Here is a 19,709-nt window from a genome sequence, read left to right as displayed (position 1 = left end):
TTCTTAGCTTGTGGCTGCCATTAACCGTCATCCAGGCCCATCTCTGTATCTTTCCCCTCTTCCCCTTCCCGGGGTGTGGATCCATGGGTCCCTTCAGGCCCTTGTCACAGAACCTAGGCCGAACCAGGCCGAACCAAGACAAAGTTGTGTCAAGGAAAGGAAATAATTGTAAAGGCTGGACATATTCTTTGCTTATAGTACATTCTGTGCGTGTTATGTGGCTCTTTTGTTTTGCCTTTCTCTGCTCTTTTTTCCTCTCTTATTCTAGTAGCTCTTGAGCATGTGCTTTGGTGTGAGTAAATGGTTTCACTGATCTCAGTGGTACTGGTGTCTAATAGAGATGTTTCTTCAGGGCAGACAGAGAGACAGTGCCAGTCCCACATTAGAAGGGGAAAAGAAATGTTCCCATTAGAAATGGCATGGGAGTACATGTCAACTACCTTTCCTGTGGTGGAAATGAAACTGGCTTTAGTTTCCTTCTCCCATTAAATCCACAACTGGATATTATATTTTGCTTTTAGTTGTATCTAATATAGGACAGTTGATGGGACTCATAGATGCCACCACATTGGCAGCAATGCCTATTATCATCAAGAAAACAGTTGCCATGATAAGCAGCTGCTGCAGTGCCATTACCTGCTGAGGGGTTCAGTCACTGTTTGTTTTCATGGTAGTAAAAGTATGTAGTTGACATGGCAACGTGTTTTGTGACACATGCCAATTGATTGGTTTTTGCACTGGAGGAAAGTCCCTGCTTCTTTGAAATCATGTGTATAGCAGCTGTTCCTGTTCCACTGTTGATGACAAGCTCACATAGAGGCGCAAATGCTTCCATTGTTTGTCGCTTTTAGTGATCAGGAAATTTTTATTCCTGGTGTGAAGGGCTTCAACTCCATTTATTCAATGTAGTTTAATCTTCCAGCGCTTATAACTTCTCTTGTAGAAGCTCCCATGAGGCTTTTGCTGTTGAGGCTTTAGTTGTTTAGAATAAAGTGGACGGTATTTTTCACAGACACCGTATGAAATGAGCTTTATGTGAACTATAGAATAATATATTTACCAGTGAAGGACTTGCAAAGTGTCTATTAAGCATTCAGTGCTACTGCTGATTTCTGCTGGATTGCCTCTCGGTAAATATTTTGCTTACTGTGGTTGCTGAAGAAACCTGATGCTGTGCTTGTCACTGCGCTGAGGCAGAGTTAAGGCTGGTCAAAGAGACTTGATTTGCAGTGAAATGAAGCAGTACAGGATTTGGTCATGTCACACCAGAGAAGTTGTCAATTCAGTGATTGATTTAAGAGCTCAGTCTGATTGTTTGTGATTTTGGAGAAGGTGAAAGAGATGCATAAATTAAATCTGCAGATTGAATTCTTCTGTAGTTTAAGGTTATTAGATGTGGAGCTAATGGTTATTAGGTTATTAGATGTGGATGCTTTCCTTTAAATATTCTCTGTACTAAGGCTACTGCCATTCTAGCCATACTTTGAACAGTCTTACTGGCCTCGCTTAGTGGCTTGTCTTTAAATCCATGTACCTCACATCCATTTTATCAGATGCCAATAATATTCCAGTATGTACTGGCAACAAATGTTGTAAGTTAATGCAAATGTGTGTCTTCTATTAGAGGTGGGATAGATATTTAATTTTCAGACTCACAAGGGCTCAGGGTAGGTTAATTTTGATGTTATCCCATTACTCAGCTAATGTATTGCTCTTCTCAGTATTAGCTGTATGAGTGTTCAGGGAGAATAACTGCTATTTTTTAATTAATATTTAAGTGGGCTTCGTCTTTTACAACTTGGATCTGGTAAGACAGTGAAACTTTTCACATTAGCCTTTGAGTCACTGAGATTATCATCACCTACTGGCAATTTATATATGTGAGAGATGACTTTTTTTCCTGAACTGAAGCTAAATTTCAACTTGGGCTTAAAACTCTCCAGGGAGTGTTTTTATGTTGGAGTTTGAACTCAGGTTCAGATGTCTTAAGACATTATCTACCCACTCATAAATCTTAACTGAAACTAAAGATCCAAAGTTTGGCCATCTATGAATAATGGACAGGGGCTCAAGTCCTTTGCCTTGCTGCTCAACGCACTGATATGAAAAGTAAAGAGAACTCCATTTCTGAACTGAGGGATCTTCTGCTCATACATGTTTAAAGCTATTCTCATTAAATGATCTGTGCTGGTACACTACAATTCATGACCTCATTTGAGCTTAACTTCCAAAGCTTTTCCAGAGTTTTGCAGGCTGCTTTCACCTGCCAGTCTTCTTACATCAAATAACAGCTGTTTGCTCACTGGAGACACGTAAGATGAGAAGCTGATACTGCAAAGCTTGCCTGGCTTCAAAATCTTTCTGTCGGTAGAAGGGCTCAAGCGATCGTCAGCAACAAACACAGTTTTCCCATTTGTTCTCACTGTCTTTGCAAATATATAGTCTATAGTCTAGTGCTGAGCAATTCAGTGCAAACACTTTTCCTTCTGTTCTTGGAGGATTCTCAATTCTTTTCTTTCCACTTGTGATAGTCAGTGAAATGAATCTCTTTTCAGATAGGATTATATATGATAGGTTTCAACTCAAGGGTAGTTCTTGTGCGTACCCTTACGTATTTCCCTTCAGTACATGTTCATAGAATCAGAGAATGACCTGGGTTGAAGAGGACCTCAAAGATCATCGAGTTTCAACCCTCCTGCTATGGGCAGGGTTACCAACCACCAGGCCAGGCTGCCTAGAGCCACATCCAAACTGGAATGTTGATAAAAGCCTTATAGTTAGGAATTGCAATTGTATTTAATTCTTCACATATCATCAATTCCTAGGCTTTGGAAAAAAGAAAAAAAAAACAACACATGAAATGAAGTAATTTCAAGGTACTTAAAAAGTAGAACTTTAGAACTTGTAGTATGTTTTTCTTTATATTTCCAAGGCGCTCTGTTTTGGTAAAGTAGCTTAAAACTCTCATCTTCTCCAGGCTGCTTCATCTTAATGGCAGCCGTCACCTGGAATATTATGCTGCATTGAGCAATAATGTTAGGGTGCTGGCATCCGTAGGTAAAATAAGAACATATCCTTCCCAGGCAAATGTGGAGAAACGTGCTATGTCTGTGTGTGATGGAGGGATTAATATTAATTAAGAAAATTGATTTATTTACTTGGGAGTAAATAAATATATATATATATATATATAATATGAAATATGAAAAAAAGGAAAAGATATTGAAAGAAAAAGATATTGAAAAAGAAAATGTTGAAATAAAAGTTTGCTTTTCTTTTTGTGGGTTTTGTTGCTGTTATTTTGCTTTTGTTACTTAGTGTTTTGGGGTTATTTACTTTGATCCTGACTGATGATCGCGAGTGGCAGTTTTGGATGAACAGCTGAGGCTGCAGTTTTACAAGTTGAGTTAATTGGTCAGTAGTTACTTCAGTGCACCTGGTGACGGGTTTAGTCTGTCCCTTAGATAAGATTTGTTCACACTGTTCATCCAGAAAGTCTTTATAGCAGCTCTAGAGTCAAATAAACCTATGCTGGCAGAACCTTTTTTAGCTACATGTCTACAGCTCCATGAGTCTCTTACAAGTAGAAAAGCATCTCCAAAGAGTACAACTTAACCACTATTTTTATTGTGGCAACTATTTCTAGTAGTCTAATTATAAATGCCAGTAAACTATCGCTTAAATGTTTATTCTGCAGCATATGGTTTATGTCAATATGTGTCTGAAAAATGAAACAAACAGTTTTCAGTTGACTCCGCTTGAAGTAATTGCTACTCCACTGCAAATTATGTATCAATTGTCCTATTTATCTAGCAGATATTACTACACTGCTTAAATATTTTGGCTGGTAACGCTGTTGTGTTTAGATGGACCACAGATAGATTTACTTAAATCAATTGGTTTACACGTACTTGCCAATTACAGTAATCACACAGTGGATGTATTTATCTACAAATTGAAGGTCAGCTCCTATAAGTGTAAGTGAGGAACATTGGCTTTTTCTGCTTTACTAGCTTTATCTTTAATCACACTTACAGAGAGTCCTTAATGGGTTGTGAGATCCAATAATTGAGGTGGTAAGGTTAATGGAGCATCTTGTTATGCTGCACATTTTTGTTGCAAATAATTTTATATATCAAATGCATGAAATCTTTACCATGGGAATGAGAGCCAAGAATCTGAGTAGCAAAGAAAGGTGGGTTCAGCTAATGGCTATTCAGCAAAATGGAGAAGTCTAGGAAGAAAGAGCAGCTGCCTTTAGAGAATGACACAATGCTAATATATCACCAGTATGGGATATCCGGCTCTGAGCAATTTTGTCTATGCGATGGAACATCTGAGGGAGTTAAAATAGTATTGTTTAAAATCTTCACTTGTGATTATCTTAATTCATCCTAAAAGACAGGAGATAGCAATCTGAATTCAGTGCAGAAATATAGTGCAGGGTAATTTTTTATACCATGTAAGAACTGTTGTCCAGACCTCTCCCCATCAAGGTAGTTTCTGAGATAGTTTTTGCTATGTCGTCTGTTTGGTGAAAACATAAAGTTATTTTCTTTCTCAGACATTCACCATCTGCATGAATTTCTGCTGCAGGAACCACTTGCAAGCTTGGTTACCCGCTTTGACCCTGGCTGTGTCCTTTGGTGACCTGCCTCACTCAGAAGATCTTTCCAATGGTGATACAGAGAATCTTCTTTGTCCAGAGCAGTTCTTGTCATAGATCAAACAGGGCATTGCAGGAAGGATGTGCATCCTCAGGACATGCAATATTCTTTGTTATCTCTTGTAGGAAAATTCTGCCAGCTAAAGGGATCATAGTTGTCTTCCACACAACACCCAAGCAAAGGCTGGGCTTCCCTCCCTGCCTCCTGCTCTGATTACCTGCTTATTGGGCCAGCAAAGCACTTGATTTACACCCAGAATTTGCTCACTGCAATGCTTAGAGAATTGAAGAAAAGTGCTTTTTGAAAAGCAAGTTGTGTTGTTCTTTGGTACAGTACTGATTGTCAATAAAGTGTAACTTAGCTAAAACAAAAGCACTGATTGTCAATAAAGAGTAATTTAGCTAAAACAAGAGGCAGATTTCTGTCCAAGTTCCCACAGTTGCAGAGGCAGTAGAAGGGATCCACATTATGAAACATTATGAAAGCTAAAGTTTGCTTCTTTTGAGGGCTCACATTTTCAACGAGGATGACAGCATGAACAGTAGACATTTGTAAAGTTGTTATCAGCTGAAAGTCGCCTTAAAGTACATTAGCTAAAAACGCTGCTGCTAACGTGCTTCTACCTTATATGTGCTTCTAGACACTGAAATCTAGGCAGCAGACTGTGTGAAAAGGGTTGCCACAGAAACCCTCCGTGTGTATTCAGCACCTTTCCTAGTCATTTGTACATACAATAGACTGAAACGTGTCCTTTAACAGTCAGATTATCCATCCCCGGGATGTGAGCAATTTCATGTGATATGATGAAGCTTATTCTAAAAAATAAAGAAGGAACTAAATGTAGCATGTAATCATTTAGATCAAAATTGGAGGAAAAATGGTCCTGTTCAATGAAATGTACCAGAAACATTTAGGAGATCAGAATATAACTTTCAGGACTGTTAAACAGAGAGAGAGGACTGATACAAATTCTCTCCTTTTTTATTAGAATGTTTAATATCCAGCAACTTTCAGGGTGTTCATTTCTGTTTTACTGAAGTGGTGGAACAAGGGAAGGTAACAGATTTGGGGTTTGATGCAGCCCCTGGAGTTAGCCCAAACCCACAAGTGTGCAAAGTATATAAGGAAAAACTGTTTGCAGTCTTACTGAAAGCTGCTTAGCAGCTTAAAATGATAAAAAGTCCTTAACACAATTTAAGAACTTAAACCACTCACAATGTTAGAAGCAGCTTGTGAGTTGGAAGGGTGTTTTTAAGGGTAGAAGAGGCATCCCTGCTCAGCTGCAGCTTTGGGGATGGAGCCGGCAGCCTCACATGGTGCCTTCAGGTAAAGGGGCTCTTTGAGAACCCAACTCAGAAGGCCTGAAGGTGATGTGATGGGGAGGATGGAAGTGTGGATGGGAGGCTTTAGTTTGCAACTCAACTGCAGTTAATTGGTATTTCATATCAGAAGCATCTGAAATAGATCTTATTATATGAGGTTATACATTTATGAGACATAAATATGCATCATAATTTGAGATGCAGTTTAGCCCGTGCTGCCACTCCGTACCTGTACAGAAAAGTGAGATGTGAGGACAAAGGAAGGGAACACAGGAGCGGACATTGGTGGCTGAAGGTGAAAAACTGATATGATTCTGCTTCACACGTTTTGAAGCTTGGCCTGGTTCTCAGTATCACAGGCAGTGATTTACACCTTTCTGTGCTGAAAAGGCTGTAAAACAGGAGTGAATTACATTCAGTACTATTTGAAAATAAATGATGCATTCACAGTCACTCAAGTTGAGGCCCATTTACACTTCCAGAGTGGTATGATGAGTAAATGAAAGTTAGGCCTGTGTGTGAATGAAAAATGTCTGTTTTACCAGAGGCTGTGAAGAGAGGGAAAGAGAGAGAGGGACATGGTGGAAATTGGAACCAAGGCTTTTATTTGTTTGCTTTAAAAAGTCTTATTGATTTGAAGTCAGCTGGAGTGTTGGTATAACTTCCAGCTAATTCCACTGAGTTCTGTGAGGTGGTGCTGAGGTGGCTGACGGTTTATATTTACAACCTTAGCTTTTCCTGCGCTGGAATATGTCTATATTGGACTCCCTTTTTGTGCAAACTTAGGATCATAATATTTAACGTGGATATTATCTATCCAGAAAGTCTTTATTAAGGTTAAAAAAAAAAATAGAGCTCAGGTATCACATGAATTCAATTGAATTCAGATAGTCTTTGGTTTTCCTTTATGATGAAGATGAGAGATACTCAAATATTGCCTGGAATTGATAAATGCTTTCTGATTAAAAACAGGAATAAGTCATTTAATTAATGAAATTTCAGTGATGTAACACTAATATCTCAATATTGCTTGAATTTCAGAACATTTCAGGATCTGTCTAAGCAAATGGATATATCTTATGGTACAGTCAGAGACTCAGCGGTGTATGAATACTTTAAAGCAAAAGGAACAAACCCTCTGGAGCAGGATAACACATTTGCTGAACTGTGGAGGACAATAAGTAAGAATAATGGGGCAGATAATTGCGTATCGAACCCTTCTGAAGGCATCAGGAAGGTAAGACTGGATTACAGTGTTCTTCATTTAATTTTTGAGCTGCGTCAAATCAGTTTGCATGGAGTTAATATTGTTAAGTCACATGAATGCAGTTATATTGTAACTTACGCTTACATAAAGTTCCTTTCAGTAACTCTGCAGATAAGAGGCATCTTGTGAGGTTGTGGTTTTGAATTAAAGTACTACAGCTCAGTCGAAATCTTCAGTATTTGAGACTTTTGGAGCTGGCTGTAAAGCTTCTGTGTTTCATGGGGGTGTTGACAATACTCATCTTCAATGATCAGGCCCACGCTTACTCGCTCTTACTCTGCTGCTCTTCTCTGCTTTCCATCTTGTAGCTTAGCAAAAGCAGGTAACAAATAACAGCAAACTGCATGTGCCCTGAAGTATATTCTGGCAGTAGGTGTGCAGAAGTAGCCAGTGAAATTTTAATGTGTTTTTCCTTTAGAGAAATGTGTCCCCTTTATTTTTCAATTGATTGAAAAATCAAGCCATCCTATTTCCTGAATCCATGTCCTTTGGTGTAAGATTCCCAATTGTTTGTGTGAGTTCTGGTTAAAATCCTTTTGTCTTTTCCAATACAGGGGCATTCTGTCAATAGTTTTGGTTCCCCCTGCATTTTCTCATACCTCCCAGCTGAGCATGTGGCTCAGTTAAACTTCTTTCCTCTGTAGAAGGTAGAAACCTGGCTATAGAAAGGACTGCAATTCTTTGGTTTGCTTTTTTATATTTGCTCATCACTTTCTGAAAATGTAGGCTCCATTTCAAGACTTTCTAAGCATTTAAAGGAGACAGAAGTAGTGCCGTTATGAACTTATCTACATAGCATGACATTAAAAACAATATACGAGTAAAACAGCCATAAAAAAAAAAAAAGCACAAAAATTTACCCTTTTAGTCATTTGTTTGTTTTGTTACCATTCTTAGGTCAGCACTAAAGCTGTAAATACTCTCTTTCTGTAAGCCTATTGCATGCTGCCATTTGTTATAGCTAGATTTACCTAAGCCTTAAATGTACCTGTGGACTGGCAGGCTGTTTGAACTAGCAACTGCATTGCCTGTATGGAGCTGGCAGCTCTGTCTCTTGTAAGTAATGTTAAATGTTTCATACTGAGCTTGATCTTAATATTGTAGGGTGATTTTTATATAACTCGATCAGCTCATTCCATTAATGTCAACAATAACTGAATTTACCTCGGCTCCCAAAGCTGACCAAGGCTGCTATTTAATTAGACACGTAAATTGAGCACAGTATTTAATAACATTGTCAACTAAACATTTGTGTTTATAGTTTAAACGTTGCTCTTCCTAACTCATTGAGCTCTTTGAACAAACAGACAAGTCAGCCATATCAAATATTTTAGCTAGAAATTCTGTTTTCCTAAAGAAGAAATGGTGCCAGCCAAGGAAATCAGACTTTACATCTCTAAACACGTGCTGCTGCATGAGAGAGATGTAAATGTACCTTAGAAATGCTCTATAGGAAAAGGAAAGTCAGAATTCCTCTAGCATATACCTAACATTTTCTGAATGAGGACTTGCGTGATACAATGGGGAAAAAAAACAACCTGTTTCTCCTCTCACTTTCCATTTTCTTCAGACAGAATCATAGTTCAACAGCAGTTAAGTAAGAAAAAATACTAAAAGCCTCTTCAGTGCAGAACAGGAGAATACTGTTTATTCATGCAATAGGCGGGTATTGCCAGTGTTTGTCTCAATTCCATTTTCCTCTCTCCGTTTCCCAGACAAGTTTCTACTCCCTTTGACTGACTAAAACCAAACAGATAATAATGGAAGAATGTCCTGAATGCCACAAAAGCTTTTGGTTACCATGGAAGAGGTCACTTTCAGACATAGCACAGCCCTGTAGCCGCAGTGACCATCTCCCATTGTCAAAGCACAGCTTTTGCAGCACAAGTACAGCCACAGAGACAGCAGTAATGCGCTGCAAAGTCACATAAGTGACAGAAAAACATTTCAGAGCTGTGGGGGCAAGTTGCTTTTGTTGTACTGCTGTGGCAATTGAAAGTGGTCATTGCAGATGTAAAACATCCACCTATTCATAAATATCTCTGCATAGAGTGGGGGGAAGTTGCGAGACAAATCTCAAGTCCACACAAAGTGCTGTTTTGCCACTTGAGTTTTGTGGCACTACAGAAGAGGACTGACTAATTCTGTTGTATAGAGTTTCTTTTTGGGTCAAGCTGCAGCCAGAATGTCCCAGAAGTGTGCCTTGCATGGCTCTTGCCATGTTATCTCAGATTGACATTGATAGGGGAATTGCATACGTCCCTAAACTATTTGCAAATATGAATAAGGTGTTGATGTAATACCCCATGGCGATAATTTCCTCAGGGCGATTATTAATGATCACAACAAACCTAATAACTCGCAGCATTTCTCATTGTGAGCAGCCATTCTTGTTTTGAAAGAACAAAGTGATGTGAGCCCTGCATACTCCCATGTATGCCACTATATGTATATACATGTATATAAAGATGTACGTGAGAGAGTGAAATCGCTATTGTTGCTTTTTAAGTCTTCCTTTAATCGAGACAGTTTGTTCTCCTGTCTGGTCAATTTGGTGCCAAAATTGTTCTGAATTGGTTCTATTGGTTCTTCCTGCATATTGCTTTTGATGAAATGATCAAAACAAAGTATAGTACAAAATGTGCCTGTATCATCGATTTATGCAATAGCACAGTACAAATGCATTCCTTCCTTTTTTGCTTCCTTCAAAACGTTTCTCTCCTTTAATGAACAATGAACACTGAATGAGATCTTACTGAACAGACACTTCTCATCTTTATTTTGAGATTACAAGTAATTTAAGAGTTCCACGAAGTTGATTTTTTTTTTTTTAATATTTTTTCCCGTTATTTATTGTCCACACTGAATTTTGCATTGTGAATTATTGTGGCTCATCCGTATATTTTCATGGATACTCATAAATTTCTTCATTTCTTCACCATCATCAGCCTTTGGAGTAGGAACAAATGCTTCCTTAAAGCCCAAACGTATTACATCCTCTAGTAGCTTCTAATAATATTAATTTTAAGTAATTTCAACAGGATTAAGAGACAAGCTTTTTCTTTATTAAATCTGTACAGCTTCTCCTAAAGCAGTTTTGAAACAGAAAATAAATGTTATCCAAGCATGTTTTTGAACTATTCTTCTAATACCAGTGTGAAGGTCACTCTTTGATATTTCTCTGTTACCAGCTATATAATGGGATTGTCTACGGTGACACTCCATTTCGGCAATACATTAATGATGAATGTAGCATTATTGCACTTTTTTTTTTCCAGTGTGTAGCTTCATCATAAGTTGCAGATGAATCACAGACCTATTGGTGATAAAGCTGAAGTTAAACTTTTTTTCAAGTATTATTAGTTCTTACCAGGTGTTCTCTGAAAATACATAACTTTACCAACAGTAAGACAGGACACTTTGAAATATATTCTTCTTTCTCCCTCTATGTTGAAGGGTAACATAATGAGATTGGTTACTGCTTTTCAGAAGCGTTACTGTTATCTTTATGGTCCCTCTTATTATACCAGGGAAACAATCTTCCTTGGGCTTTTCATTTATGACAATTGTGAAGAAGAAATTTTTAATACAAGTTTCTTTTTTCTTCTGAAATCTGTGTTCATAAATCTCTTCGACTGAAGATAAATCTGGTGTCTTTGGTGTTAACAGCCCTTTCTGTAAAGAAGTATTTCCTGATATCCCACCTAAACCTCCCCTGGTGTAATTTGAGGCCATTTCCCCTCGTCCTATCACCAATGAGAAGATACCAGCCCTGCTCTCACTGTAAGCACCCTTCAGATATTGGAAGAGAGCAATAAGGTCTCCCCTTAGCCTCCTTTTCTCCAGACTAAACAGCCCCAGCTCCCTCAGTGAAAGCCAATTAAACGCCTAAACTGTAGCTTACTATTCTGTGTTTTGTTTCAGTCATTCTTTATTCAAGCTATCTTACCTATTCGCAGCTGGTGTTTACCACATTCCCTTTTACTATCTCTTTATCTATATTTTCTTTGCAGTGGTATCTGAGCCCTAGAAGATTTGGGACACTAAAACATACAGTTCAAGCTTTAAATGGCTAAGCTGTGAATGCAAAAGCATGAGGATATGAAGCTTTAATGTACTGGAGTCGTGATGCAATTGTATGGGTAGATAGATCATTCAAAAAGCCTACATATGTTTCCTGCTTATATATCCCATGGGCCAGTGCCCAGTGTCACCAGTAGTTTAGCCTGTCTGCCTTCACCGAACAATCACAACAGTACTATAGGGTTGTGAAGCATGCCAAATTTAGATCACAACTGACTGCTTAGTCATAAGGAAGCCTTCTGTGCAATCAACATGCCAATATTATGAGATCTCTACTTTTCTAAAAGGAAAATCTGTAAGAGGAAGAGATTTTGAAAGAGAAATATCTTCCCTGAGGAAAAAGGAATCTTTGGGGAGTCAGTTTTTGACAATTGGAGAGGGGAAACAATTCCATGTGCATTATTTCTGGAAGTTAAGAAATACTCTTAAATAAGAGTTTAAAACTGAGATGCCTGTTTATGTTGAAATGTACAGGCTAACAGAGAAATGCTGCTCGATGGATATGATGCCACTGGGTAAAATTGTTTGTCATAAAAATACTAAATTAATACAGAGAGACTCTGTAAACCCTTCAATGACCACTTGTATTCATAGGATATAACTTAGGATAGCAAGATTGCAAGTGCAAAAGAAGTAGACCTTGTCCAAAGATCTGCTGTGTAACCTTGAAAGTCAGTGTACAGAGCTGTTCTACATAAAATGAAGTGCAGAAAGCAGGGACTTGAATGGTGGAATCAATAACATGATTTTCTCTAGACATTGCCTTATAATTGAAATCGAATATTTGAGGAAGACTGTGTTCCTCAAGAATTACTAAGAAAAAGATGAGGAATGTAGGACATGTTGTCGATGTTCTTCTTTTGTAAACTGTTAATTTGAGCAGATGATTTATGGAACAATTCTGAAACAGCTAAAAGATGCAGCTATTAAAAAAAAAAAAAGAGGAACAAGCAAACAGAAACCAACAAGAAATCAAAGACATTTTAGCACTGCAATGTAGGTGAAATCTTTTCTGGGTCTTCATTCTGTATGTATATCAGACAAGCTTTTGTTCCCTAGTAACAACAGATTTTGAGCAGATTTTATATAGGGTAAAAAAATGCTGTTGTCTTTGGTCCCATCATTGCGTGGCTTTTAGAGCTGAAGCACTTGCACACAGTTTTCTATCATAGATAGCAAGAGCCTGTGTACTGTTTACCATAGAGCAAAACCTGAAACGTGCAGCCAGGAGCACAAAGGGAGGGGAATGCCCGTTGCCCCTGAGCAGGTAGGAGGCCTGTCAGCACTGTCACAGGCATGGAAACATAAAATGAGTGTTGTTAAAGTCCATCAGAGGAAGAGCAGAGAGCAAGATGCAGAGGCTTGCTGCTAACAACAAGGTTATTTCCAGGTACATGACCATTCAGCAAGTACCTTTGAAAAATGCTTTAGGCTTCCAAGAGTACATGTTGCCATCTGAATATAAGCTAAATACGGTGAGGAATCCCTTTCCTTGCCATCCTTTATTTTTTTTATGCATCTTTGTGCTGATAGATTGAAACCTTTTCTGACTCTCACATACAGTAAACAGTGATTTATTTGTTGCTTCCTCCTCTCTTTCACCAGTACTAGTCAGGTAGATGGTCAGCGGGACTGCAATACGGATGTGGAAGTCATGCAGAACCATCTCAGTGAGAGATTTTTTGTGACCAAGCTTGTATAATTAGTCATGTTAGTTAAACCAGTTTAACAGTAGGATCTCATGGCTCCTATTTGTATCCTGTAATCCCTGTGCTATGTTTTAGCTTTAAGTGATTGTTTTTGAGCTGGAGTAGCAATAGAGAAGCAACATACATTAATTACTGTTAATCTGAACTGACTGAGAGGTAGCAGGAGAGAAAGAGGAGCTCGGCTGGCCAAACCCCACAGTGCTGGTATGCATTTGAAAAATACATTTTCTAAGTGGTCAGTACAAGATCATTTGAATCTTCCCAGAATTGAAGGCTATAATGTGTTGTTACTGTGGTTTAGTTCAGGAGGAAAAGAATTTGGGGGGGTCTTGCATCGATGTTGACGGAATGTAAAAGAGAAAAGGAGGTGAATTGTGGCAAGTAATTTACAGCACATCCAAAAACATACTTTTCAGTTTTGTTTCCCTAGATTCTATCTGTTACATGATAATTCACCCATCTGATTTATTATCATGTTTAAGCAACTGTCAAGAACTTCAGAAAGCTATGATTTATACTAAAGCATGGTGAAATTAACTTAGTTGCTCAACTGAGGAAATTAATTTAGTGAGCCTTATAGGCTTACAGGTCAATTCTTTAACTGAGATTACACAAAATGGAAAATATATGGAATAATGTCAGTTGCAGCCATTGGCAAGGAAAGTTTAATGATTAAGTTTCCAGACTTCAGCTTCCTGTCTTGCTTTGCTTTGAGCTAATGAAATCAGCCAAAGGTGAGACTTCATTGTTTATTTTGGTTTTTGTTTCTTAAAAAGGAAAAAAAAAAAATGTCTTGGAAATCTGCAGTCATGATTATTCATATATTTGCATTGGCTGTTCCCATCCATCTGTTCTTCTTTTGTGCTCTATATATTCACTAGAGACTAAAGATCTTTAATACTTAAATTTATTGGGAAACCGATGATTACTTTAAACAAACAAAATGATCTCTTTTTTCCTTACTGAATTCCTACTCAGACATTTTTCTTACATCTTATGTTAAGTAAGGTGATTTACATTCATCATATGCACTGCATGCAGACATTGGTTAGAATCCCAATTAAGGCTGACATTTAAGGACATCTGCATGAATATGTGCTAAAATAGAACAATATTTGCCCCAAAATGGAGTTGATGAGATGCTGGTGATTCATCTCGTCTGTGGGAAAGAAAAGGAAAAAAGAAAGAAGGATTTCTTTTTAAGCTTTGAGTACGATTTTTGTTACAGGACTAACGTTGCTCTTGGAGGGTCCTTCTTTCACTTTACACATTTACTTGAGGGAATCTGTAAAGTTTCCATTTTGGTGACTGTGATGATTAGGAAGCACCACTTAGTGCTCATCCTGTACCTGTCTAGTTACATAAAGGTATGGAGCTGGTTCCACTCCTGCTAATCCATGTCTCCTACAAAACATACATCAGATTTCATCAGTTAAGGCAATGGCTTTGATTTATAATTAATCACCTGTTATGTAAGCCCTGCCTAAACTTACAGCAGGCTATGTCATCCTATGCTCTCTCTGTCTATTAAAAATGGAAGACATTTTAGAGAGGTTTGAAGTAGATGATGTACTGCTGGGAAAAGCATACATGAGGTAATGTGGGGAGGGAAGACTGTTAAAAATGTATTAAGATGCTGGAGGTCTACAGATGTGACCTGGTGAAATACCAGCATCGGGCTTTTTGTTTTTTCTTGTTGTTTTTTTTTCCCTCCTATCTAAAACTGTAGTTTAGTTTAGATTTTGTTGTGCTCGTGTTGTATTTACAGGCAAAGAAAGGAAATTATGCATTCCTGTGGGATGTGACAGTGGTGGAATATGCTGCGCTGACGGATGATGAATGCTCCGTGACAGTCATTGGTAACAGCATCAGCAGCAAAGGATATGGGATTGCACTCCAGCACGGAAGCCCCTACAGAGATCTATTCTCCCAGAGGTAAACCTAAACAAAGTTCATTTTATAGGATTCTTCTCCACAACCAGCATGGCATCCCATTGATGGTTCACTCCAGTTTTGACAGTGACAATTTGCTGAATACATTTAATTCTCTTCCTACAGCGACAAGCAGAAAGGTTAGGAGTTCAGGCTTCAACAAAACTGCTACTTCTGCTCTGTGTACTTCCGTTTAGGGAGGAGGGACTGGAGATGGAGATGTAGCTTCACATCTCTCAGCAGCACTGGCTCTGGCAGAAAAAGGACCGGAGTCTCCCCAGAGCTCTGTATGAGCCAGGGGAGAGATCAGAGAGAGATTTCTGATTTATACGTTTTTCAGGCTATGAAACAATTTGTTCCTCCGTACAGCAGGCAAGTAATGATATCCCAGTTTATCCTTTAGGGTGGAGAGACATGCTGAATCTCACAATAGTACAGGAAAACTTGATTATTGCATGGCATTACTACAGTATCTGTGGCCATTTGGTGGTCTGTGAGCATCTTTTTCATGTCTGCGTGTGCACTGAATGGAAGACGTGCAGTTGGGCAGGCATGCGTGGCCCTAGCAGAAGGTGAGTGGGTGCACTGCTCCAGACAGGAAGCTGGAGCAGGATTTCCCCATCTCACTTGTTCTTTCTATGAGGGAGTAAAGCACCAGCTGCATAACCAAAGAGAAAGAGTTGTTAGTAAACAGCAAAAATAGTTATCAAACCAAATCCAAAGTGAATCATTCTTGGAGAGAAAGGACACTTCACAAGAGGGAAAACAGTGATTAATTAACAACTGTTAACAAAGTAATTCAAGCACGAAGTATCAGCACTGAAGTAAAACCCTTTTGAATAAACTGCGTTTGCTGAACTAAATGAGTTGGTTGCTGCTTAAGCACATTTGTATGAAGTGGTGCACAAATAGCATGTTTAGTTGCCTGTGATTTTGAAATTATTGTGGGAGAGCAGCAGTGAAATGGGCTGCATATTTCACTAGTGGGACCAGCTGCTGCATCTGACTGTAGCCAGACCAGCCGTGACTAACTGTGGAATATGGTGATTTCCCTTGGGAATGCTTCTTCCCTTTGCAATGAAATTTCTGGCAGTCATCCTTCCTCTGAAGTTACCCACTGAAGTTTCCCTGCCGTTGTGAGCAGAATGATACCCCGTACAGCAGAGTTTCAGATTAATACTGCCTGGGGATGGGGGGTGGCAAGATGGATTTTTGAACTGTGAGTCACTTCATGTAAGAAGACGATACTGCAAAAACTGTGGAAAAAGATGTAATTGAATGTAATACTTGTGTATGTTTTTGAATTCCTGCAGGATCTTAGAGTTGCAAGAAACTGGAGATTTGGATGTTCTTAAACAAAAATGGTGGCCACGGATGGGACGTTGTGACCTGAATAGCCACACAAATGCACAGACAGATGGGAAAGCTCTCAAGCTGCACAGTTTTGCAGGCGTGTTCTGCATTTTAGCTATAGGCCTTCTTCTTGCCTGCTTGGTGGCAGCATTGGAGTTGTGGTGGAACAGCAACCGTTGTCATCAAGAAACACCGAAAGAGGTCCATAACTTTTATTCTTATCACAATTAGAAAATAAGTAGAAAACACAAAACAGAGAGCAAGTGCAAGGTGGGATTTTAGGTGCTCTCATACAATAAATTTGATTTATTTTGTTTCGCCATACTAAGCTTTGCATATAACTTTCTGGGTGGTTGTTTCTAAACAAACAAACAAAAAAACCACAATGTGTCATTTGTGCACATGGAAGGTGCCAGACTGACAGCCCTGGAGACTGAAGTCCTCTATTTATCCACAGAACAGGTACAGCATGGGCAGCAGCAGTGCAAGCTTCCCCACATTGCCCCACCAATGTGCCTCAACCCTGACCTGGAGAGACCACCTTTAGGGGTAAGAGAGTAGTTCAGAAACATGCCCTCGGCCTCTCTGCTGTGAGTGACAGGGAGGCCAGCCGTGGGCACCTCGTTGTGCCAACTGTGGTGACGTTTTCTCTGATCTAAGACCCCATCCGCTGGCTGTGAGATCCATGTCCATCTTGCACAGGGTAGGCAGCTGCCAGCAGCTGGTGGTTGTTTTCCTTCATGGCTGACTTAGGCTGAGTTTGATGAAGTACACGAGCAATGAGAAAGAAACCATCTACTTATTACTGAGTAAGCCATATTGCCATGACACTGTTTAAATGCTTCCTTTCTTTTGAAATCAGTTTTATTTCTAAACCTAGGGATGTCTGACTAAACTGAATTTCATGTGACGTTTTACTTAGGAACATACATCTGAGAATGTCTTGCTTTTGAAATGTTTTGCCACAGTAGTAATAGTTAGCAATGCTGTGATAGAATAATCAGTCTGTAGTCAAATCTGTCTTGCATGAAACCTGTATTTGTTTACATAGCTTAAATGTTTAACAAACTAACCTCTTATAATTTTTGAAGCAGAGGCATTTATAGGTGCTTTCATCTTGGAACAGATGTTTGTTACATGCAAATAATAGCAGCGAGCTGTGCTACAGCTGGAAAGTAGTACATAGCCCATCAATTACAATCTATGTTTCTCAGATTGCCAGGAGTATTACAATAATTGACATACACATCACCTGTAAGCAGTTCTGCCAAATGGGATCTGATGATATATATCGCAGTATGCAATGCTGTGAAATATTTATATTTATCAGTAAGATTCCATTTCTCTGAGTTCCTGCTTCTCCCATTTGAACTCATCCATCAAGTGTCAGTGATAAACATCTGTATCGTGTTTGAGGGACAAAGCTGCAAAGTCATTTGCCTGTGGCTCAGCAGTGTACAATAGCAAAAGAAAGATTTTGGTTAAAAGGAGGCGTGTCTCCACTTTCTACAATGCAGCACTCCAAAAGCTGCCAGAGAGAGCACAAGTCTTGCACAGAAACAAGCTTTTGTATGAATGTAAATACATATTTAATTGTTTTTTGGTTAAATAATGTGATATTTTGCCCTGCCACCTTGTAGAATTTAGTTCATGTTAGTGTAATTAAGACCTAAATCATAGCAGTAGACATTTCTGTTCCCACTGTGAAAGCCTGGCAGGGTAAGGGGCAAGGAGACTGAAGGGTCCTAACGTTACATATGGAGCATTTTGTCTTGCTATACTCTGGAGCACCTTCCTCTCTCTGCACTCACAGTCTCACCTTTGTGCATTTTTCTGGTGTGAGTTGAGCATAAGCCCCAAAGGCAGGGTTTCATACAGGTAGGGTGAAAAAATTACTCACTTTTATTGCAAGGACTTGTAAATACTTCGTTTCCATTGCTGAGGAAGGATCTGTCTTCCTGACTTTAAGTATCTCCTTCATTCCTATCATCTCCTTAATTTATCTTTTTTACCTGTTACAGAGATTCCTACAGATCCCCGTCTTTACTGTCTTTTCTTTCCATTCCCCTCCTCCTTCCCCTTCCCTCCAGCATGCTCTGGATTAAAGGTGCTCCTCCCATCTTCTTTGACAGTTTTCATGATGAACAATAATATACTTCCAAGATTCCATCTTTCAAACTATACTGCGGTTATCGGTATGGTAAATCTGCACTCAGGAGTATTACCTGTGTATGGGAATAAGCATAGCAGGTGTAGGTTAAGCAGTGCGAACTAAAGTCAGCCATAACATGCATGAACAGGCTCAGAAAAGACTGGTCTTTGTGGGTGCTGCTGAGAGAGGGAACAGCCAGTGGGATTCCTGGAACAAGTAGGTGTTAGAGCTGAAAGAGAAAGTCAGTGTTCCAGGCAGAAGGGCACCAGGGATGAGGGTTCACAGATATGAGAAAGCAGAGGAGGAGGAAAGCATTAGAGTGCCATAAGGGGCAGACAAGGTTGTACACCATGAGGGGTTCTGAAAGAGGGAAGCTTGGTGCAGTGAAGTGCAGGAGGCCAAAAGCATTTCTGGAAAAGGACAGAGGAGCTGGAGAAAAAAGTGACCATCAAAAAGAGTGACCATCAAATACACTTGGATAAAGTAGTGGAAAAATGTTGAATTTCTCATTAAATTAGTAAGCAGAGATATCTATGTACTAGTGAGGAGGAACTAAAGGGAGGTTACTGATGACTACAGTAATCATGGTGGGAACCCCAGTTTAGAAGAGGTGGTGGTGTGCAAATTGCTTGAGGATTTTCAATGTATCAAAAGGAGCCAGCTTCTGATACTCCATCCCAGTCTTTAGTTCAGTAACAGCTGTCAACTAAAGCCATTCCGCTGATTTCCATTCTCTTCTGCTATTTTAATTTATTTTTTTTTCAGTGAGGCTTTGGAAAAACCTGAGTATTGTGATACACCTAAAAATTTGGGGAATTGGATTTTCTCCTGACCATTTTTGTCTGTGCAGAGCCTGTGAAAGGTCACAGAAGGGAATGATTCCCTTGCGGCCAAATATTACACGTAGGCTTTGATAGTCACCTCATGCAGAAAGAGAACAGCATTCACTGCAGTCATTGTAAGTAAAAAGAGGCAGTGTGGCTACTGTGACCCTTAAGCTGTTAGGAACTTTGTAAATCAATTGTAGAAAAGTGGTTTCGGGATTGAATGAGGAGCTGGTAACTTGCTGAGCCTTTTAGAAGTTCCTCTCTTTGGCTTGACCCACATGTTAGACTGTCACGTTAATGTGGTGCCAATGAGAAAGACTGAGTAATGTTGGGAAGATGAATCTGTGACCACTCTTGACAGGTTTATGATAAGGTTGGGCAACTGTGCAGCTTGCCA

At 39.2% G+C, this 19,709-nt stretch overlaps 1 protein-coding gene across 4 annotated transcripts in view; it reads left to right on the top strand.

The window, feature by feature from the left end:
* Nucleotides 1–19,709, top strand: part of GRID1 (glutamate ionotropic receptor delta type subunit 1) — a 484,592-nt gene that overhangs the window by 445,998 nt on the left and 18,885 nt on the right. For 3 of the 4 annotated variants that reach the window (XR_004307682.1, XM_032445260.1, XM_015865985.2), the window contains 4 exons: nucleotides 7,031–7,226; nucleotides 14,817–14,983; nucleotides 16,294–16,534; nucleotides 16,796–16,882. Coding sequence is in view for 3 of the 4 variants with exons in the window: in XM_032445260.1 (XP_032301151.1) it covers nucleotides 7,031–7,226; nucleotides 14,817–14,983; nucleotides 16,294–16,534; nucleotides 16,796–16,882 (691 nt within the window). In the remaining variant the exon portion in view is untranslated. The remainder of the gene's footprint in view (nucleotides 1–7,030; nucleotides 7,227–14,816; nucleotides 14,984–16,293; nucleotides 16,535–16,795; nucleotides 16,883–19,709) is intronic. The other variant, XM_032445261.1, reaches the window with a different exon arrangement.

This window comes from Coturnix japonica, chromosome 6, assembly GCF_001577835.2.
Source record: "Coturnix japonica isolate 7356 chromosome 6, Coturnix japonica 2.1, whole genome shotgun sequence".
In the NCBI taxonomy this organism is placed as follows: domain Eukaryota; kingdom Metazoa; phylum Chordata; class Aves; order Galliformes; family Phasianidae; genus Coturnix; species Coturnix japonica.
The sequence above is the reverse complement of the archived record's forward strand: the minus strand, read 5'-3'. Positions and strand labels throughout refer to the sequence as shown.